The sequence below is a fragment of the Andrena cerasifolii genome, chromosome 2, assembly GCF_050908995.1.
Source record: "Andrena cerasifolii isolate SP2316 chromosome 2, iyAndCera1_principal, whole genome shotgun sequence".
Lineage (NCBI taxonomy): Eukaryota > Metazoa > Arthropoda > Insecta > Hymenoptera > Andrenidae > Andrena > Andrena cerasifolii.
In genome coordinates, this window is record NC_135119.1 from 17,719,264 (window position 1) to 17,743,133 (window position 23,870).

General features: G+C 35.5%; 1 protein-coding gene across 4 annotated transcripts; it reads left to right on the forward strand.

The window, feature by feature from the left end:
- Positions 1–4,085: 4,085 nt before the first annotated feature.
- Positions 4,086–23,166, forward strand: Ddc (aromatic-L-amino-acid decarboxylase). 4 transcript variants are annotated; one of them, XR_013088408.1, is made up of 12 exons: positions 4,087–4,318; positions 11,983–12,072; positions 12,500–12,620; positions 12,830–12,943; positions 13,211–13,330; positions 13,514–13,643; positions 15,643–15,791; positions 15,976–16,087; positions 16,169–16,377; positions 16,645–16,845; positions 17,525–19,947; positions 19,979–23,166. XR_013088408.1 is itself a non-coding variant. In XM_076831308.1 (11 exons), exons 2-11 carry the CDS (start codon positions 11,993–11,995, stop codon positions 17,729–17,731), a joined length of 1,443 nt encoding a protein of 480 aa, XP_076687423.1. In that variant the 5' UTR covers positions 4,086–4,329; positions 11,983–11,992; the 3' UTR covers positions 17,732–23,166. The 4 variants fall into 4 exon arrangements, 3 of the variants coding, with proteins under 3 accessions (XP_076687423.1, XP_076687422.1, XP_076687424.1); XM_076831308.1 differs by having other exon boundaries at positions 4,086–4,329; positions 17,525–23,166; XM_076831307.1 differs by having other exon boundaries at positions 17,525–23,166.
- Positions 23,167–23,870: the final 704 nt, after the last annotated feature.

Below are 23,870 nucleotides of genomic sequence, written 5' to 3' on the forward strand. Positions count from 1 at the left end.
CAAAAGTCACTTGAACCCTCTCCAATAAAATTCTCGAGGTGGTTCCCACTTTCGTGCCCCCCCTATCTCTACGACAGGGATATCCCGTGTATCGGGTCAGCGTGGCCGCAAATGTCGCGGGGCAGCATATGCGTCACGATCGCAGAATCGTGCACCTTTATCTCGGCCTTTCCGTTTCTCTCTGAATGAGTCAGTGTCGATTAGAGATTCCTTGGTGGAGATTTTTCCGTGATACCCTGGTGGGGGGAACGCTGGGAGCTGAAGTGGACGACACCCATCGGCAAAGGAATTGTATATGTCCATGAAGAGACCCGGTTCCGCTTGGAAACTATTAGTGGCTGCTGGATTAACCAGCTCCAGACCAGGGCTCTAACGAATGTTCGGATAATGTAAGTATCTAATCCTAATTATTCGAATGTTCGAAGAAACTATTCGTATTCGAAATTATTCGAATAATTACAGCTCTACTCTAGACCACTGCTGGCGTTTCTTTAACGACATTGTAAGGCACCAGTGATCATTATTTCAACGCGTATGAATGATTCGTTCGTGGGCAGAAATCAAGTGCGATACGCGGAAGCTACAGGTTTCCTCCTCTTGGGACGACTTGTTGAACGTTCCGCGCAACGATCTCATTGTCAGTCGCAGTTTCCTTCAGAATAATTCTCTTCTCGCTTTGTCACGATCGTGGGCTATTTGAGCCCCGCTAAGTCCCTTGGATCTTCTTTTACCCAATCGGGTTCTCGCGTTAAAGAATCCTACTACGACTCCCGAGGCTTTTTTGAACCACTTGTGTTGTTTTTTTTAAGATTTTTCTAATTGTTAAATAATGATGTTATTGTTAATGCGAATGTTTCTCGTTGTTTGATACTATGTTCAATTGGGGATAATTGTATCCCTTCTCTGTCTACAAACCTCTTGAAATCTTTAGAACTGGCGGAAATCTGAATGAACAGTATTTGGTGGGTGTTGTTGATAAATGAAACCTTGACAATTTTGCAATTTTTCTTTTACAACACATCGGTGGCTTTGTGCACAAATATTCTATATCCACTTTTAGTGTTTTCGAGAAAAACAGGTTTAAATATAAATGGTACATAAGATTCAGGGGCATTCGATGAACAAAAATATTATTTCTGACAAATTTATGAAATAGATATAAATGTGATTTTTATACAGCGTAAAGAAACAGTGAAGAACTATATGTTGTATATAAAAACTCAAATTTCACAAAGGGAGGATATACTGTATTTGTGCACTAAACCATCGACATGACTCCTTGTGCTCCTAATGGGACAAAACATAACACTGTGTCACCGACACTCTTCTAATATCAATTTCAAAAGCCCTAATTGATTAAAAGCAACGATTTATAAAGGATAATATCATTCGTATCCTATTAAAGAGATAAAGCTTCCTGTTGGTATAATTCTGACTTTGATTGAAGGTGGTATGTATTTGGTTCCCTAACACGATGCTTCCGGTGTATAACGTCGCCATGTAAAACCGCCGACAATGGCTAACTTTGTTCGTATTTTCAAATTTTTCCAACATTCAAATTAAGGGGGGCACGGCTGTAATGCCCCGAAAAGTAAAGGTATCTTTGGAAATTTATTAAAAGCAAACTACGTAATGAATCTTTTTTAAACTTTCAGGACTTTTTATTGGCTATTTAAGTTATACGAAGATCTTTTTTTAAATTTATTTAAAGCAGATTTACAAGCTGTACAGGTGCAGTAACTTTGCGCTGCAAAAAAATCTGGTTGACAATTTTCTGATGAAATGGTGATTTTAAAATCAACAAACCAAAATATTTTGGAAAGTATATGCGGATGGCTATGACACTACCGGAGATTTTTTTGATTGGTCGTTTCTTTCTATTCCTTTTTCAACGAAAGAGGTTAATTTACTAAAACCAAATTTCACAGTTTTTTTCAAAGGTTCGCCACGTTATCATTTTTCAAAATTTTCAAAATCGAACCCGTCGAGCCATAGCCATGCGCATATAGTTCCTAAAGCTTTTTGTTTTTTTTACTTCCGAAGAACCGTTTCCTCGGAAAACTGTCAAACATGTCAGCGGAAATGTTTTGCAGCCATAAGTTACCATTCCTGTACAACTTATAAATCTGCTTTAAATAAATTCAAAAAAAGATATTCGTATAACTTAAATATCCAATAAAAAGTCCTGAATATTTAAAAACGATTCATTGCATAGTTTGCTTTTAATAAATTTCCAAATATACCTTTACTTTTCGGGCCATTACAGTGGTGTCCCCTCTTGAAGTAAAATTTATGCCACTTACAGCATTCAGTTTGTAAACATACGATGCATTTGAATCATCTAATTTCTAATGGTGCTCTAACTACTAAATGGAGTTCAAAGAAAATAACATTCAGATTCATGAATTAAAATTGACTAATTAATTTACATATACACTGTAATGAATAATGGAATTATTAGATTCGGTGGTAACTGTAACGCAAAACTCTACGTATCACGATGGTATTAATCGACGAAAGACCAGTCATGAGGGAATTGAATTTTCATATTTCAACTTCGAGTTCTATCTCGAATCGAACGGCCTTCACTGCTCGTTCACTGACCGAGGTGTAGAATTGCGTCTGTGGCATTACAATGGTCACAGTGAAAGTCCAAACTGGTTGAGCGAATAAATCAATTTCGAGATCACTGATCAGGGGGTACCAGTAGCCAGTAGCGTTCTTGCAACGCATCTTTCAAGACATGGCGAACAGGAACAGAGCAGCGCTGACTTTGACAGCGTTAATTCGATTCTCCACGTCTGAATGGCGCCTTGATTCCGAACTTGAAATCGAATTACAATTCGCGACGCTATCGCCTGCTTTGATTTTCAAAACGATATTACGCAGTTACGCTTATTAAATGACACTCGCGCTACGCTTCGTTTACGTTGAACTGAATTGCTTGAACCCCTGGTGACTTCGGAATTTGATATCAACGTTTGGTATAAGTTTATTATAATTTGGAACTGTATAGTAGGGCAGAGCGATACTATATAGGCGAAAATTTAAATTTGAATTTTCAGTTGGCTTAGGTGCGGGATAGTTGCCTCTTGATTAACCTAACACAACTGTAAAAAAAATTTGGAAGAATATTCATATCTGCAGGTTCCTTTTTCTCCTAAAAATGATCATATAATCATATAATAATCATTTTCAGGAGAAAAAGAAACCTGGTCATATAATCATATAATAATCATTTTCAGGAGAAAAAGAAACCTGATCATATAGTCATATAATAATCATTTTCAGGAGAAAAAGAAACCTGCAGACATGAATATTTTCCCAAATTTTTTTTACAGTTGTGTTTGGTTAATCAAACGACAACTATCCCGCACCCAGGCCAACTGAAAATTCAAATTTAAATTTTCCGCTCCGCCCTACTGTATAGGACAATGAATAAATTATGCGTTGTACATTCTACTAATAGCTTTGAAAATACCTAAATCAGAGAAACATCGCATCTATGTTCACACGATAATGAAAATCATTATTTAGTACCACTACTGACAATGAAATCCCTCAAGAAGAAAGGGTACATAAATCTCCGCTCACGTTCTACATTATTCACAAGCATACCCATCAAAATCCCCTTCCAATTCCCAACAACAAACCCTCCCACAAACCACTTCACTTACATACATCAACATGCCATTCCCATTCAAGAGCCAGGGATCCACCAATTAACATACTTCTCCTAATAATCATACCTGGAGTTAATTATGCAGCACGAGCCACAAAAGCAAAAGAAAATTAAAAAAACAAACGGTCCCAAGGAATTCCACCAAAACTTCGCGTCTAAATCCTCCTATAATTACCAGTCAGGAAATACTGAAAGCAGTAACGATCAATTAACGAAAGATGTTAGTCGCAGCCCTGCGTCCAGCCACTCGTGCCCCCGAACGTTTCACAGACTTCGTTAGAGCCGAGGCACGGCTTATCGATCTCCGACTTCGCGCCGAGATCAATCGAAACGGCGATTCAGGGACGAGGCGAGCGGATCTACCTGCGCAAGTCGTAATCACGATCAGTCGAAAGGGTCCACTCGGTGGAGCCGACAAGTGCCGACCATCGTGCCCGAGAGGTGGGGAGCTACATAAAGCTCGGGTGTAGACAGCAGGCGGCGAATTTCCGGCGGGCACTCGCGAATCGTGGATCGCTCGAGCACGTTCGCGGATCTTTCCCTGATCCATCGACTCCCGCCAACCGGATCCACGTGGATACCAGCAACTGTCAAGTCTGCACGCCATCCACTCTCTACCGTCGTCGTCAGCTACTGGTACGTTGAGTGTGTTCTCTTTAATAGAAAACGACGGGGTAAGTAGATTCTTGCAGAGTTGTTCGGTCGCGTGACTCGTTAGGGGCTAGCAGGGGGAGTGTTTGAACTTGAACTTAACGATTTGGGTCAAAGTTTGCGCACAGATAGTTAGTGTTAACACTGTGTATGATAATATTGCGAATGCAGTAGTAGCAACACTGAATGTTTTGTGGGGAAATCGAGTTGCAAGGTTTGTCTTTTTCTGGAAGATATTTCAAAGTAGCTTGCTTGCGCTTCCGAGGAGTGATTGTTTATTATCGAGAGCATTGTTTCTTAGACCTTTACGTGGAAAAATAGTATGCGTTCCAATCTAGGCATTAATGGTAATTAAAGTACTGCGTGTTCAATGGAAGGAATTCCTTTGTATTAAGTAAATACTGATACTGTATTGGATGTTACCTCGATTCAGGACACTTTGTTACATGGTAAGAGAGTTTTCAAAAATATCAAACACTTTAAAAATGACTGTAGAAGTGAGTTCGTATTTGTTGCATTTTTTTATTTATTTTTAATGCAACGCTTAATGCCCGGTCACAAGTAATCGTTACAAGGTGTACCAGAGTCACTAGTGAAGTAAACTTTCTTTTTCCTCAGTTAATTAAAAGTTGAACGAATGGTACATAAGCATGTGGCAGAGATGTACAGAGGAACGTGTACATAGAAGCATCTAGCATGCATCTATGTCGCTAACATTTATTACGACATATTTGGATGTTCAAAAAATCCCTATCGAGATAACGTAAATGCCTGTTGTACAGGCGGTTCATCCAATGGTGGTCGTGTGCCTTCGATTAGTGACCGACTTCACGTGTTTGGTCTTCTTTTGGCGAACATTTCTACAATATTTCCTAACCGCTTATCCCTCCGATTAACATTCGTTTCCATTCTTTTCATTATTACTCTAATGTCCTACTGTCTTTCTTTGTTTCTTTCGTGAGGAATGATTACTGTGGTTGAAGACCCGCCCTTTAAACTTCAAGGGGGGAACCCCAATTGACGAGCGGAAATTCATATGAAAATTTGTGAGTGTTTTTCTTCGGAAACTAACCAGAGGATCCATTTCAAATTGTGAGGGATTCTTTATACTTGTATAAATAATTCTCTGAATTCGTTTTTCTTTTTGCTAACTAATGGTTTTTTGATAATTGACAGGCGCTCCGTTTCTGTGCAGCGTGTAGCACAGCGGCTGTTCTATTAATCTGAAACAAAGAGAAACAGATTTTTTTAAAGAAATTGCGCAGGTGATGAACCTCGAATCGCAGGAATAGCTGCGAAATTGGCAAAACAGCGGCAATTTGAAGAAAAGTATCGATTCCTCAAAATCGAATTAATAATACAGATGAATCTGAAAATAAAATATTTCTGCATTCAATTTCGGTAGAAGCACGTAGGCATATCATTCATACAGCAATGACCTCATTTTAATGAAAATAAAAATGATGAATTTGAAATATGCAGAGTAAATAAATCATCGGAATAGGAGTGTTCTAGACGGGAACCTATGGGTGGCAATGCCCTAAACTGTGTTCATGAAATATTGTAGAACTGTTTCCCAATAAAAAGGCCAACCGTGTGAAATCGATGACAAATCGAAGGCGCACGGCCGCAATCAAATGAGCCGCCTGTACAGAGTTTTAACCGGCAGGCGTTAATAACTTGAGATAAACTGCGTTGCGATATAAACAGCTGCATTGCTGAAACTCGCATTGAATTACGTACGTCAATGTGTGTTTGCGTTAACATGAACCGCGATACGTTTTCTATTTCTTTAGAAATACACTTCCAAGGAGAAGAAGTTTCTTTCGCTTTCGCGGACATGCATGATAATTTATTCTCCTGATTTTTAACAATTCCTCTTATTCTCTTCATCATTTGAAGCAGGACAAGATGTGTGTCTTCGAATGCTGATCTAAGAAAAAAATCATTTCATGCAATTGTAGTAAATTAATATATGAAACGGGTAATAAAATTGACGTTCAACGTAACGTAAAATAAGTAATAAAATTGTAATAGTTACCTTAATAACATTTGTTTACCGTCGTCAAGATCACGAGGTTTATTATTAATATTACTGGCATTAATGAATCGTGCATTTATTAAAAGTTAAACATAATTTACAAAATTGTACAAAAGAGATTTTATGACACCATTTTTTTTTTGTCGAAACGATAACATGTGTAAAAAAATCTGATATTAATTGTGAAGAATTTATTTATTGATTTAAAAATTTGGAGAATGTTTTGTGTAGGGAAAAATGATTTTTTATTGTAAACTTAACGTTCAGTTAACGTTAAGCATTTAGTGGACTCCAGAAGCGTGGTATAAACGTGGTAAAAATTCGGAGTAATTAGAAATTGAAAGGCAGGGTTGAGTAATTCTCGTTGGGTAACTCGCGAAAAGAGGGGCAAGAACTCCATTGCTATATAAGAACATAATAACTGCGACCTTGTGCGAACGTAGTACGATTTAAAGGAACGATAACCGGTCATGGTCGATTTAGACCAAATATCGCAAAGATATTATGAAATGTCTCGGAGCGTTGAAGGAAAGTCCAATTCACGAATTTCTGGTTCGCGTAAAATGTACCTATTCGAAGAAACGATCTAATATTTCGAAGTTTCCAGTAATTTGATTCATTTTATCACTCGAATCTCCTCGCTGTTTTGGCAGAATTCAGGGAACCCAAAAATGTTGAAGCATACAGAGAATAGTCATTTTTAAATAACAATAAAAAAGAACATTTATTTTAAATATTAATCTTATGCTAATCTTGTTCAGTTATTTTCTTATATAGGGGATGATTAAAAGGAAGTTTAAATTGAACACAGTTGCCAAAATGTCATGATTTAAAAAAGACTGTACCTACCTGTCTATACCAAAGTGTGTGACAAACAGTATAAGCTAAAGCAGTGTTTCCCAACCTTTTTTGAGTCGCGATCTCCTTTTATAAGACTGAAATAACCCGTATAATGTAAGGTAAATGTAATAAGGTAAAGAAAACACATTAAAAGAAGGTATTTCAGAATATCATTTTAACTTAATAATTAGAATAAATAAGTGCTAAAAATCTCCAACTAAAAATAACTGCGGCGACCCCCCAGAAAACATTCTGGAGCCACAGTTTGGGAATCACTGAGTTAAAGTTTACTATTAAAATTTGTGCACATATAAAAATATCAATTTTAAGATTTCTTGTGATCACCACTCTGTATTTATGAAAAGTATTATCTATGAAGTAGCAGTGCTTATTATCATATCTCGTGTTAATGTTCAAATAACCAACATCACAGAATATCCATTAAATTTCAAAAATTCTACAGATTGGAACATATATACATTTGAAAATTCACATTATTCTAATCTACTACAGAAAACATTCTACATACAGCTGTTTACACGCGAAAGTAAACTATATACCTACTTCGTGTAAAGAAATGTATCACAAAAGTAACGAAAACATTGCTAAATTTTCATTTATCATTTATTGAATATTTTGATATAGATCATCTACTAAAATAAATTTTCTGCTTTATAAAATTTTGAATACAGTCTCAGCTCCAATACATAAGTTAGATCGCCACTAAAAATATCACTAGGTACTACACTAGGATACTAAATATACCTACAATAATTCATGTTCGGCTCATTCACTGGAATTCTCCAGAATTCTTGTCCTCTAACCTAGGAGTACTATTTATAGCTGTGCGTATATAAAACAAATGTTTGACAAATGAAAATATTTAATGAACATCGTAATTAGGTCATCGATTTCAACATGTTTAGAATGAGATAGCACAGCACGTTGTTTAGATTAAAGGAAACCTGTACGTACATTCGTTGCAACATCCCGCATAATGCTTCCTAAGAACAAGGATAACTTTTTTTATTTGCTTACGTCACTCTGGTTTTTCCTGAAGGTATCCTGTATTTTCTTAAACTAAAGACAATTAATCACACGTGAAAGTATTACATATACATTCGCGTCTGTACCAAAAGTTGAACGACCTCAAATGGTTAGTACCTACTTCTGCGAGAGTCGTCTCGTTGCATTTCTCGTTCCGAGAATCCTCTAACGTCACAGACGCGATCAGGGGAATCCCCACGGGAGTTCCCTGCTTTCATTGACGCTGGAGGATCTGTAGTAAATCCTTGATCATTTCCTCGCGCAATACAATCTATTGATCCAGTTCAGTTAAGTAAAAAGAATGGGAATGAAAATTATGGTGTCTTTCATATCTGGTAATAAATAAATTGAAAAAAAAAATTGCTAATGAATGATGAGTAACTTATAATATTAAAGTTGTGTAACTTATAATATTAAAGTTGTGTAACTTATAATATTAAAGTTGTGTAACTTATAATATTAAAGTTGTGTAACCTTAATTCCCAACATTCAATTTTTGCTAATTAATTAAGTTTTGTAATAAAAAGTGAGTTAAAATTAATTTCTCTTTAGAAATTAGGATAGCTGTACCTACTTGTACATTATTTTCAGTATCCATACCTATGAAGCAGTAATGAGTAATGGGATTAGCAAAATTATTAATAATATTACACAAATCTTCTGCTATTCATTAGACGGTTAATATTCATTTGGTTTATCTGTAATTACTATTTCTCTTTTATTTGCAATCGGAATGCCATATGTATGTTACAACCCAAGTTAACGTGATTAGATAGTCTTATCAGAAGCGAACTTTCCACGACAAAATTATACAGCTTTCTTTATCTCAAGAAATCGTGTAAAAGTATAAACGACTTACATAATAATTAAATTAATAACAAGAACAGAATTACTTTGTCACTGCCCCAATTTCTAGCATTAAAGACGAGTACTTCTGCTCTACTTTCAATCCACATAGATATACTGAACTCTATTTTAGACTGGACGAGTAATAGAATTTTTTATAATTAATTCACGTTTCACTGCCGCGAATTTCTTTCACTTATCCTTTCACATTATCCGCGACTCTTACGCAACAAAATGACATTTCAAATAATTCGATCTTCCTTCAAGGGGGGAACTTCGTATAAATTTTTTTCAAACATCTTATTTATTCTGACCTGTTAAATTTTCCAGGATGACTTAATACATATTTAGAAAAGTAACAAAAATTTCCATAATCAAATATAGTCAATATCGATTCATGGAAGCAGTTCCCAGCGACCACGGCGTCAAAGGTATAAATTGATGTGCAGCATAACTAAAAAAATACGTGACCAATCGACTTCTCCCATTGCCTAGATATAGAACATTAAATTCTCCTCTAGATGACCCTATAAGTTTAACTATATTATTAAATTATATAACATCTATTGCACAGTGACGACGGAAGTTTTTCGTAAGAATCGGTATCTTTTCGTTTCAAGTCCTAAGATTTTTTTAATAAAGCACTTTTTATTATTCTAATAGGTTCATCCCTAGCACAATCGTATTTAAAAAAAATAATAATTTGTGTTTTTTGTTTGAGGCGACTGCAGTGTATGGTACGCTGCACGTATTTTTATTATGTATTTTTTTACTTCTTTAAATATGTACTAACTCATTCTGAAAGCTTCAACAAGCTGAAATAAAGAAGCTCCTTGAAAAAATTTCCAAAATTCAGGCTTTATTTTAGTCATCTACATAAAGTTCCCCTTAAATTAATCCAATAATTTTGCTTCCGTGTATAAAGTCTAACCATAAATCATTGATGCGATCCAGTTCAATATTGGAGTCAGAAAACAGCCTATGACAAATCTCGAAGGGGAAAGGAGTCGAACGAGACCAGCTTCGCAAAAATGAGTCATGGTCGTTCTTCCTCCACGAGTCAACTTGTCGCCACTCGCGATGGAAACTGTGGATCATTATGTACAGACTCTATAGACCGTATCTGTTACTCTCTCTTTCTCTCGATTTAACAACGAGGCACGTGTCACTGCCTCCTACCTCGATTCTCAAGACCCACATTGAGAAGGTTAGTCTTGCCAATTATTGCAGCGCATATACAGAACGTTGCCAACGGTATCCCAGCGACGTGGATCCAGCAGAGATTCGTCTCGATCTCGAGGAACTTTACGATCTTTTGTTTTTTTCCCGGCGTCAGTGGTACAAGTATGATTTTGCGCAGTGAGAATAAATTCTAATAAAAAGTAATAAGTGTCGATGCCAGAAAGGGGAAATTTTCATTGAAACATATTTGTGCTCCTTTCGGTTCGTGTAGTATTTAATTAGCTTTAGCGAAAAGGTGATAAATTAGTGGATGTTGGACAAGTGATTGTATATCTAACAGAGCACGTGGAAGAATTGTATTGTCAGGCTGAGGTAATGAGTGGTAATTGATGCGAGGAAGCAAAGATGATGTAAAGTTTTAATTTTAATTTTTTTATTCCAAATTATAAATTGGAAAATAGATTTTATCACAAAGCACTTACTACGTATGTGTAGTAGGAACTAGGAATTAAGGTATTGTCAAAATTCGAATTTTTCGTATCCTTTCAGATTGAAAAATTTCGAAAGATATAGGTATTGCCCTGCGAGTAAAAAAAGTTAAATTTCAGTATATAGAAAGTATTACAAAAATGATCGTAAAATTTTTTATAATTTTCATGTTGTATCACTTTAATTTCAATCGAACAAAAATTAGTTTTCAACCATCTCTGAATATGATCTGACGATAGTAAATTGATATTTGTATTGACATAAGATACACGATATCTGCAACCAACATCGTTCTAGATAATTTTCTTTCACACTGTTATTTTCATACGAGATAATGCCCCTTTATACACGTAAAGTGATTCACGGTTGTGTTCACATATTTTCGGATACCGGCAATGAGAGTTACCTTTATCGCCCCTGACATTGTAAACACTGCGTTTATTTGTATTCCATTATTACCTCTGATATTCTCACAAAATTATTTCCTCCGTGTATGAATTACTGTGTTAGGACTCGTATCCAGCCTCGATTAATAAATCTTGAAACATAATTATAGTATTACCATTGGCACGTAGAACGTTTTATTCATAAAAATTTTTTGTTTTAATTTTGGCATTCGCAGTGTTTACTACAAGGACTTTTAAACTCCTCTATTAACATTTCCCACATTTAGAATTCCAGTAGAAGTAGAAGTCACGGTTAAAACCGTACTATAGAAATCAGTAGAATGAGCCAGTGGAATCAGCCCATTTTTGTAGAATTTAAAGACGGGAATGTAAAGAGGATTTATAGAGAAAACTAAAATTACTAACAAACTATTGTTTACTTCTGCTCAAAATTATTAACCACAGAAGGTTCAAATATTATTTTAAAAAAAAACGTGATACTGTTTCAACTTAAATTAACGAAAAGTATATTTTTTAGCGATATACTTTCTCATCGCGAATTTCGTAAGGGTTATTTATTCCGCGAGCATTCGAAAGTTTTAATACCTACATGCAACTATGATTAGTAATTATATGCAAATTTCTCATAGGGAGATCTGTTTCACTTCTATACTTCTATTTCCCATTGTCGATTGTAATCTATCAAGATTGAAAGATAAATGGTAACATTTTCACCCGCATGATTGCATAAAATCTCTGAATTACATAAGAATTCATTAGCTTCGAATATCAATTAACGGAGTATTGGCATGTTACAGGAAACGCGAAATGGATCCCGACAGTTTCAAGGATTTCGCCAAGGAAATGGCGGAATACATTACGAATTACCTGGAGAATATCAGGGACAGGTGAATTTTTATTTTTTTTTTCATCGCTATATCCTGTTTGATCGTCCTTCGATTTTTTTTACAGATCACTGCATTGAAGCTTTCAATTCGTTATCTGTGTAAAACGATGTTAGTCTCGACAGGATTCGCGGTCAATTTTTTGTTACGAATTTTGCATACGCTACAATTACAATTTTGAAATATGAGGACTGATATTCACTGAAAAATTCAAGAAAATATATATTTTATATTGAAAATAAAAAGTTCAATTACGCTTTTTTATGGGCAATGGCTTCAATGATTTAAATGCACCTATCTACACGTATGATTTATTACAAATCAGCCTCTCATGGAGAAAGCTCTAAACGCCTATGGTTAAAAGTGATGAATATTTAAATGATTACGTAGGTTTTTTAATCGTAAAGCGCTGATTAAATAATATTTGTAGGAGAGTGTTGCCAACAGTGGAACCAGGTTACATGAAGCCCCTTTTACCAACCGAGGCCCCGCAAACGCCAGAAAGTTGGGAAGATATTATGTCAGACATTGAAAGAATAATAATGCCAGGTGTAAGTATAAAATATATAATAGTACATAAAATCACCTCTCTCGCCGTATAACATAATAGAGAAGAATACATAAAATATTTCAAGTGGGGGTGTAAAGAGAAGAGCATTTAACTTGGAATGTATGAATGTAAAAATATATTGTAGTGCTGTATCTTTAATTTTTTTTTCATTGAAATGAATTTGTATTTCAACAAATGAATGTTTCCTAGGTTACCCATTGGCACAGTCCAAAATTCCACGCATATTTTCCTACTGCCCAATCTTACCCAGCAATTGTGGCTGACATGCTGAGTGGTGCTATTGCTTGCATTGGATTCACTTGGGTAAGACCTGCTCTCCGAATATTAATCAAATATATTTTATACACTACTATACAATATAGAATTAAAATAGACAATCAAATCATATTTTATATTAAATTTCCTTAATATATTTTAATATATTTTAGTATATTATGTTTCCCAAATTATCAATAAAACTTTGATCATACTTTATATTAAATCAAACATATAGTTTCGTTAAAGAAATATTTATTGCAACTCGTTTAGATGTTACTAACATTTAATAGAATCGTTCAATGTCTCACGCAGATTGCGAGTCCTGCTTGCACGGAGTTGGAGGTGATAATGTTGGACTGGTTAGGAAAGATGTTAGACTTGCCCAAGGAATTTTTAGCTTGCAGCGGTGGAAAAGGGGGTGGTGTGATCCAGGTAATATTTTCCTACTGCTGAAACGATAATTCTGTAATAACCAAATTAATATACATACACAAACTATTGTCTACTACAAGTCTGTCAGAGTTTAACGTAAAAAGATTCGTTGAAATTTAATTAGTTATTAAAATATAATTATCTGCCCGTAAATAACAATCAACGATTGATTCCATTTTATAGGGAACTGCGAGTGAAGCCACTTTAGTCGCACTTCTCGGCGCCAAGGCTAGAAAAATAAGACAAATCAAGGAAGAGCATCCAGATTGGACGGACAGCGAAATAGTTGAGAAACTGGTGGCTTATAGTTCTTGTAAGTATTTTTTGAATAGATACTACTAAAGATGAATGAAAATGTTAGAATAATATTATAACATTTCGAGCTTACTTGAGGAACTGTTTAAATTTCAAAACTTATTCGAATTTCGTAATCATGGTCCACTCCCCAAATGAATTAATAATTTAAAAGTAATTCTGTTACAAAAAGAATGTGGTGCAGTGCATAATCCCTCTTAAATATCTGTCACATTTCGATACTACATAAATATTATTTATAACAATTTCTCTTATATAAACGCTATAGTACAACCTAGAGAAAAGGAAAAGTTTCCCCCTATTTACTATTATTCCATTCGTGGGGACAAAATTTAATCACCTAGCTGAATAACCGCAGCTTCAACTAAAATCAATTTGTCTTCAAATATTTAACCACATGGCCTACTAAAACACCAATCTATCAAACCGCGTACACCAATTTTATTAATTTCCCGGGGACTTAACGAACATCGTTCTCCATTTTAAGTCACACAGGTACTAGAATCTCGAAATATTCTTTCGGAATGAAAATAATCTTTCCAAAATGTAATATCGACCCTTATTTCCATTATATCAAACCCTTTTTGTGGCGGACAATGAAAAAGGGGATAAACGATGGAGCGATTAGAAATTGGAGCGCGTGTCTTACCGTGATTCCCCGTAAACAAGATTAACGATGACGTCGCCCGGCGCTCTTTAACATTTGACAAAGGTACGGGAGCCGGGGGTGAAATGACAAGGGCGAGTATGGGGTTGCAGCACTTCATCAGCCAGCACTTTGTCACCATAGCAACGCGTAATAACCACTCGAGTTATTCCAACCCGACCACCCCCGATCCACTCCGTCCCTACCCCGACGGCTACTCCATGCCCCTGTTACCACTTCTGTCTGCTGGTCACGTCCAATTGCGAAAAATTGTGCCAATCCAGGCGAGGACTTTGCAATTCTCTAAATGTAACTTATCGCCTCGTATAATAAAAGAAGAAAGGAGAAAGAGACTAGCTATTCTCTCGAGAAATTCATTTCTCATGGAGAATCTATTGATAATCGTTCCTTTTGAGATAATCATTACTGGCTATTGTTCCTTAGAAGCGGGAGATTAAAACGAGACACTGTTTTATGGATTCTTGGTGTCTATTGTTCCTGTTAGAATAAAAGATAGGGGTGTTTTAGATTGATTGACGAAGTGTGTATATTTTGTGTCGCTTTTTTTATGGAAAGGAAGCAAAGAGTGATTTGGTTGCAAGATACTAGGGCTCGGACTATTTGTCGAATTTTTCGGTATTCGAATATTTAAGTATTCGAATACTAATGTATTCGAATAGTATGGTGTGAATTATAAATCAAGTTCTTTAGGTTCATTTGTCAGGGTGAAATCTTGTAAGCTAATTTTGACCTAAAGGTCAATTTTTGAGGATAATTTTTCGAATAATTTAATATTCGACTATTTGAGTATTCGAATAATTTAATATTAGAAAATTTGCGTATTCGAATATTTGAGTATTCGAATAATTTAATATTCGAATATTTGAGTATTCGAATAATTTAATATTCGAATATTTGAGTATTCGAATAATTTAATATTCGAATATTTGAGTATTCGAATTTTATTATTCGAATACTATTCGAATACTCAAATATTCGAAGTTTATTCGTAGCATTCGAATACTCAAATATTCGAAGTTTACTCGTAGCATTCGAATACTTGTAAAATATTCGAATATTAAATTATTCGAATAGTCCCAGCCCTTGAAGATACTTGTGACTCGTAACTCTTGAATAATTTATTAGAACAGTTGACGATTTGTGTAAAACATACATACACAAGTATTATATATTTAAATTGTTACACAGATTTTTAGGATATAAATTTGAAAATCGCGACATTTCTTGCGTCTTTAGTATCAGCTTGAATATTGTCAAGAAATTCTCTAAACGCGCAACCACGACAGTACAGCGAAGAGCAAACTCATTTTCGCTTCCGCTTATTGCACAGGTCAAGCTCACAGTTCTGTGGAGCGAGCTGGGCTTCTAGGAGGCGTAAAGTTCCGGTTGCTGGACGTAGACTCGAAGTACAAACTTCGCGGTGATACACTGGCGGAAGCTATTCGCAAAGACAAAGAGCAAGGACTAATACCATTCTACGTAAGTTCGAAATTCGAGATTAATTAAATTCGAAATTACCATTCAAAATTCAAGTCAGATACCGGGTGCAGCTGCAACTCCAAGTTTCGCGAAATCGAAGCCTTGTATAGACAAATTTTGAGTGTGATATTTATAAGGACAATATTTTCACAAACGAACGAGATGAAAATATTTTTCTCCGCAGGTTGTTGCAACTCTAGGAACAACTTGCTCGTGTGCGTTCGATCGTCTCGATGAAATGGGTGTCGTTGCAAATCGCGAGAACGTGTGGCTACACGTCGATGCAGCTTATGCTGGTTAGTTTATGAGAAATCGTATTCGACCTTTCACAGAATTCCGTGTTGATTTAAATTAACTGTTTAATAAATTGCCTTTAGGCTCCTCTTTCATCTGCCCCGAATTTCGACACCTAATGAAGGGAATCGAGCTGGCTGATTCCTTCAACTTCAACCCACACAAGTGGATGCTGGTGAACTTCGACTGTTCGACGATGTGGTTGAAAGATCCAACTTTCGTTATCAACGCCTTCAATGTTGATCCACTGTACCTGAAACACGACATGCAAGGATCCGCTCCTGATTACAGGGTAATTTCTCATTCTGTCACCGATATCTTCCGCTTTTCTAGCACATACTTTGTGTAATAATAGTATTTTATTATGCGTCGAGTAAATTATGTAAAGGTATTTTCATGTAAGAAGATTTTAAGTTTATGCATGTTTATCGGGGAACATAATTTATTTTCTTGGGTACGCTGGAAATTGCTTTGAATCGGGAAATTATTTGGCCAATTTTATACAGGGGAATGTACCTACTTATTGAAATTTTGAGAAAACATGTATTCTTTGTCGCAGCATTGGCAAATTCCACTTGGACGTAGATTCAGGGCGCTGAAACTCTGGTTCGTCTTGAGAATTTATGGGGTGGAGAATCTTCAGCGATTTATTAGGAACCATGTCGCTCAGGCGCATGAATTCGAGGCTCTGGTGCTCACAGATCCTCGCTTCGAAATTGTTGCTGAAGTAATACTGGGACTCGTTTGCTTCCGATTAAAGGTACATAATCATTTTTAACGTTACTGTTTACATAGAGAAATGTGTTGAAAAATTTAGTGGATTTTAAAATATTGTTAAACAATTTAAGGGGTTACGCTTTGGACTCTAAAGATAGCAGTCATCCTTAAGATTTTTTTTGAAAAAATGATAAAGAAAATGGAAAATCTATAACTAAGCATTTAATATACAACTATTGAAGTACACGAAAATATTTTTTTTTCTTTCCTTCGAACAAAATGGCGTCGCTGTGACCGGTCCATGTAATTCCTATTTTGGGGGCGAGCCAAATTGGTGTGCAAGATAACTGCAAAGCAGTTGGACCTGAGAATAAACCCAACACTTTCATTTTCCACGTGATATTCACTAAAGAAATATGTTAGAGAAATATACAGATTTTTCATTTTCTTTGTCATTTTCTCAAATAAAAAATCTTAAAGGCAGCTGCTATTTTTAAAATCCAAAGTAGCGTAACCCCTGAATGTAGCAATTGACAACACACTCCAGATTTTATTAACTCGTTTCCGACTGATACATGAAATTCTTGATTACTAATTTTATAAAAAAAAATTGTATCACCTTTTACTGACTTAAACACAGTGCTCTGAAAGAATGTTAGGTGACCGCAGAAAAAGTAGTTTGAAAGGAAGCACCTACTTTAACAGCGCATATTGTCCAACAGGGATCGAACGATATAAACGAGACTCTATTGAAGAAAATCAACGGTGCCGGGAACATTCATCTGGTCCCATCGAAGATAAACGACATGTACTTCCTGCGGTTCGCGATTTGCTCGCGATACAGCGAGAGCAAGGACATCCAGAGCTCCTGGAAGGAAATAAAGCTCAGAGCCGACGAGGTCCTCGAGGAACAATCGGTCTCCAAGTGATGGCGGGCTCAGTTAGCCCGCGGTTGCAGATCCTTGGCCCCTGCCACCTGTAATCAATCCTAGCTTCCAGTTGTTTCTTGTTCTAGTTAGCCTAGAAGAACGCGTGGATGATTGAGAGATTGGGATCTGTCTTACGTATTCCACAGCTCCAGATACGAGGAAGGGTGTTTCGTTGCTCAAGGTTTCAGGTAAGATCACGGGCAACGTGGAACGTTGAACACGTTTCTGATCTATCGAGACTGAATTATGAAATGGTTGAAGCAGGATCGGTGGTAGCAAATATTTGTTCCTTCCTTTCAAATGTACATGCCTCGTAAATACTGTATTCCTCTGTCAGGTTAGTGTGGTGTAAAAAATTAATAGACATTTCAATCCAAAAGGTAGTTCACCTTCGCACCCACGAATAATTTTGTTTCAATATTGCAAACGCCGTATAAAGATGGCATACTTGCGTAGACATCGTTGCGACTAGAAATGGGTGACCAATTTTACTTTAATGAATTAGCGAATGCTTCTAAGGACTTTGCCACAGTGGCCAAGAAATTTGTAACCGAGGACGGGGTGATTTTCACTCTGCGAGGAGAAGAAATGTTTTAAAACTTTCTACGTGGCGATATCTCGGAATACTTAGAACACAAAGATCATTATGCTGGAAATACATTGGACAGATCCCGTGAACATAACATGCCAAAGATCGTTCTTCGAGTTCGCTGTTTTACGCTGTCGCGCGAATGTTTCATGTGAACACAGTATTTACCTGTCGACTTGTGCCACTTTTGCGACGTATATAGCTAACCGGACCCATTAGTTCGCTTTCGTCGACTACATCGAGGTACATGACAGGCACGGGTGAAACTTCTGTAACGCTGTTGCGCAATTATTGACATGTGCGCGATTTACAGGAGCACTAGGTATCTGCGAAAATTCTGCGCACACTAAACAGTGAAACGTACCTGGATAATGAATTTCAGTAGGGTAAACCAAACAGTGAATTACCGAATTGTTGAATCTACGGAGCTTTGAGATTAATACTAGAATATATATATGTATAACAACGAAACAACTGTTGAAGTTGCATTTACATTTATTTTTCTTGAAATTTCTATAAAAATAATTACTTATTCTTATCGTAATTTAATAAAAAAAATTATAAAATTATATTAAAAATGCAACTACACTCCATTTATAAACATATAATAATGTTTTTTATAATTGACATTTCTTTGCCCAATGGTCATTCACTGGTATGCGGTGAATTACTGGTTGGTTTACCCTAGTTATTCTTCTATTTTCCGTTATCGTTGTTTACCAACGATTCGGAGGAACTAGGTACTTAGTTATGGAATGTAATCACAGGTGTTCGAGAGAATTTTTGCATTTACCTAATTACTTGGGAAACTATACTGTATTATGACATCGTAACATTGTATTTATAGTTAATATGTTTAGTTTAATATGTGTAGATTGTAGATACTAATGGTATGTACGTCGGAACAAAATCAATTGGCCGCTCAATGTCACTGAAGAGTTGTCCCTTCTATATGACTTACTTACCCCTCCACTTTAAACACTTCAGAGTTGAGCATTAGTCGAATAAATTTTTATTCGACTAAATTTGTATTCAACTAAATTTTCATTCACCTAAATTTAATCGAATAATGTCCAATTCTGCTTCAAACAGAGAAAAACTACTTAGGTGAAAGTGGCCTTTTGCGGCGAGTTGATTTTATTTCGTCTAACAAAGGAAGTTAGGCAACTCGAAAATTCAGAGCATTATGGAACGTTAAGTGTAAGTAGAGTAATTCATCCGGAATGCAAGCCGATTTTTTGTAGGTGCTATAGTGCGGTTTTAGGGGGAGAAGTCACCCCTTGAGAAAATGCAGATTTTTTTGTGAAATATCTCGAGAACGATGAGAGATATCGAAAAGAAGTTTCAACAAAAGTTGCATATAATTTTTATATCTACATAACTGCGTAAAAATAATTATCGATAAATCTATAGTTTTCAAGTTACCCCCACCACTAATCTTTAATTCGATAATTATTTTTACGCAGTTTTGTAGATATAAAAAATAGATGCATCTTTTGTTTAAACTTCTTTTCGGTATCTCGCACTGTTCTCGAGATATTCCACGAAAAACAAAATTCTGCATTTTTTCAAGGGGTAATTTCGCCCCCTAAAACCGCGCTATAGCACCAACAAAAAATAGGTTTGTGTTAGGGAGAAACTACTCTACTTGCACACAGAATTGCTTGATTTCCTGAATTTTTTGGTTGCTCAACTTCCCTTGTAAGTATCGATTGCAACACGAGAACGATTTGTTCCGAAGGTTGTTGAAATCGATCGTGTCTTTAGCAGTGGGCTGGATGCAATTTGTGCATCACTTATTTGTGGATGTAAATTATTTTACTAAAATGAACACGAAAGATTTGCGATGTTTTGACGACAGAACCGTCACGAAACGAAACTGTTTTTTTTTTAATTTAAATACGAAAGAAAATAACAACAGTGCTCAATAATTTATAAATAATGTACATGGAGGGAGAAAAAATACTCGAGCAGAGTATAAATAAAATACCTTCAGGTGACAATACCTTTTCATGAGCTACTTGGACATTCTTTTAATTTTCTCTTTTCTGTAGAAAGAAAATGCATTATTTCCATCTATCTACTTTAATAAATTCATTATTTACACAGATATTGCATTTCATGTATAAACGGATCTTTGTTGGTACGATTTTGTAATGTTAACATTTACAAAAATTTCCGAGGGCAGGATATTCGATTAAGCGAGTGTTCCGCGCGAGTAAAGTAATTGTAGAAATGATCTGTGGTGTATTCATAGTCGTAGGTAATGTCCCAGCACGTGCATGGAAGACAATATTGTGTAAAATATTAGCAGATTTGTAGATTGAATTTCAAACTGCGTTAGATGAGTGTTGTGTAAAATATTGGCTGGTTCATAGATTAATTTTAAATCAGAATAGACGACTCTCTGCTGCTACGCTCGTGTTTAATATTACATATTTTATGTTACATCAAGTGCGCCCTACAAAATTGCACTCTGCAATCGTCGATGAGAAGGAGATTATTTATTCCATAGTATTATCAATCCAAAATTAGTATAGCCAAGCAAATAGCATTAATCCTCTTTCCTTTCTTCGATTTTCAAACTAAGCCTATTTATTCATCGTGGAGTAACTAAATTAATATTGACACGATACAGAGACGAGTATATACATGAAATTTTGGTATGCAATCGATATTACTCCAATTAATAGGAGGCAATGTTGATCTAGGAAGTTGAACAATCAAATCTTCTTTTTTCTCTCTTTCCCAATTTCACCACTTTATTAATAGTGTCACCATTATTCCGTTGCATATGTTCTATTTTTATTTTTGTAAGTAAGGAATTGAAATAAAGTCGATACTTTCATGTCGCTCTCGTGCCAGTATTGTATACGCATTTTCAAAGAGTAAAGAAACAGTATTGTAGAATTAAAAAAAAATTGTTTGACATCTTATAAAAGATTTTTAGGGCGTTATGAAAATTATATTAAAACAATAAGTTCCGAAAAAAGGACAAGTATTATATCCCATTGAAATATTTAAAAATCGAACGTCTTGAATGTTGCAAAATAGAAAAGAGAATTCGTCTCAGACACTTGTTGATCCAATACTCATGTATGGTAAAGAGCGAACAGTAAGAAATATATATATATATATATATATATGTTGTAAATAAGTTATGTAGATAACTATACGTATATATGTACGCAACATATCTGTCTTCCTCTCATAGACAAGCCACCTCCGTTCCCGAATATTTATATTTATTGGCCATGATCGTGCTCGAGATACAATATCGCAGTTATTGATTAAATACGAGAACATGAAATTATTTTTTATTCGTTGCATTATCAATTTCACGAATACTGAGCATCGATACTAATACCCAAATGTATAAAAGTCACATAAGTTGCCATCTTCAAATGGTTGAGCTTCATTAATCTCGAAAACCATTTAGTATTATAATAATTCAGTACATACTTCGAAGTCGCAATAAAAAATTCTTCACAATATTACTTCGACTATTGTTACAAATACTAAAGTATTCACTCTTCGATTGGCAATCTATCAATGACGTCCAACGAAAAATTGCCGCTTTTGCTTCCTTGACTTTCCAGCAGAAATCAATTTTCGACCTCCAATTCTGACTGCAGAATAAATTCTATTCGTTACGCGAATAAGTACCGGAACGAATTGTAAACTGTGGAAGCTTAAACCAACTGCTATATACAATTTTGTTACACTGATTTTTGTAAATTTAGGCGATAGACGAGAGATGAAGTGATATTGCACGACAAATAAGTTGGCGGGGATGGTCCCATTGTGGCCTAGAATAATCAATTTTCTTCCAATTACCGCGGATTGTATGAAAGGTATGGAAACAAAGCGATATTAAATATTTAACAATGCCAAATGGCCAAATGTATTCACTAATATTTGGTAAGCTTGCTCAAATAACGCATTGTAGAATAATGTTATTATTTTTGCATTGTGGTTATTCAATTTCGTGCACCATCTGAAGAATATGGCGGCATTCGATATCCACGTCTACCGAAGTATTTATTTAAAAAATTAATTGTGGCTAAGTATCGTTTACACGTCGTTTTTCACTAATTAATTATTGAGCCATAGAAATTCATAACTCGAAATTGATACCAATTACGAAATTTATTGGTGATTCAGACGACTTATATTGCTTCGAGTACTTTTATGGCATCTTCAATGTAAAGTAGTGCTGCAACTGGGACAATAAATAGATTTAGAATTACTTTGCACGGTTTGGTCTGGCGAACGAGTAAACGTTCTTAAAGATGCTTGGAATGATGAGGTATTGGCCATTCTTTTACTCACTGGTTAACTGTGCACCTTTATGTTTGTAACACAGTGTGTCAACACCTCCACACGAGTGCAATAAATAATTGGAAATGATATATATTTTTGGATGGAAAATATATAAAATATAGTTTGACAGTACAATAGGGAGTAATTTTTCACCAAGGTAAGAAGTACACTGAAGGCATTAATTTGAAACATAAAAGCAGTAGAAAAAATCGATTTCTTTTAATAAATAATCTGTGAGATGTAAGAACGTTTTCTCGATGAAGTAACGCGTATTGCTGTTAAACGGGACCAACGGAAAGTAATAAAAAGGAAATGTAACCGTATGTACGTACCTGCTGTATCGATATACGAAGATTTCTTTGAACATTTTCGTTTGATTTAATGCGAACAGTTACACGTTATAATATATATATATGTGTATTATATAATATATAAATGTTGGAAATGTCTGTCCAAGTGTCCTCGTCGTTATAGCAATGTGAATGCAATAATAAATTATGTATTACACATAACTTAACTATTATTTTGCCTCAAATATTAAATTTTATAAATACTTCAAACAGGGTACAAGTATTTCAACCAAACACAATAAAAACTGTTTGAACAAGATGTTGTTCTAAACAGTTGCAGATATGCTTCCTACTATTCGTTTGTTAGTATCCAAAGGAAGAAAAGAATTTTAAAAAATTTTGTATGTATAACTATAAATTGTCTAACACTTATAAAAATATATACCATACAATTCAGAGGTGCACAGGGAGCCGTTTTTAGCGCCTAGCAGCGAGCAACCCGGCTGTCGCGTTGCTAAGGTTGGAATCGGTGAGGAGAACTGCAGTAGTGTATATAGCTGGCTTCAAGTCTTCCCAAATACACGTACACTACTGCAGGTTCGCCTCACTGATTCTAACCTTAGCAACGGGACAGGCGGGTTGCTCGCAGCTAGGCGCTAAAAACGGCTCCCTGCGCACCCCTGCCATACATTATAAAGCATGTGCAGACAAGGAAGGTAATTAGAAACACAAATTATAATAACAACAAATTATAATAACACCAAGTCGCAGGAGTCCATGCAGATGCAGTCACTAATATAAATCAAACGAACTAAATTTTGAATTAACTATTACATTCTTTTATTCCAATTGACTGCGTCCGGTGTAAAGATACAAAAATCAGAAACATTCTTATTAAGTCGAAGAATGAAATATATTCCTAGAAAAATTTCGGACA

What these genes read in the sequence shown, in the direction of transcription:
- Ddc (XM_076831308.1), top strand. Translation starts at nt 11,993, where the DNA reads ATGGATCCCGACAGTTTCAAGGATTTCGCCAAGGAAATGGCGGAATAC. An exon ending in CGTCGATGCAGCTTATGCTG is followed by an intron (nt 16,088 to 16,168) that starts GTTAGTTTATGA and finishes AATTGCCTTTAG; the next exon opens with GCTCCTCTTTCATCTGCCCC. An exon ending in TCGTTTGCTTCCGATTAAAG is followed by an intron (nt 16,846 to 17,524) that starts GTACATAATCAT and finishes ATTGTCCAACAG; the next exon opens with GGATCGAACGATATAAACGA.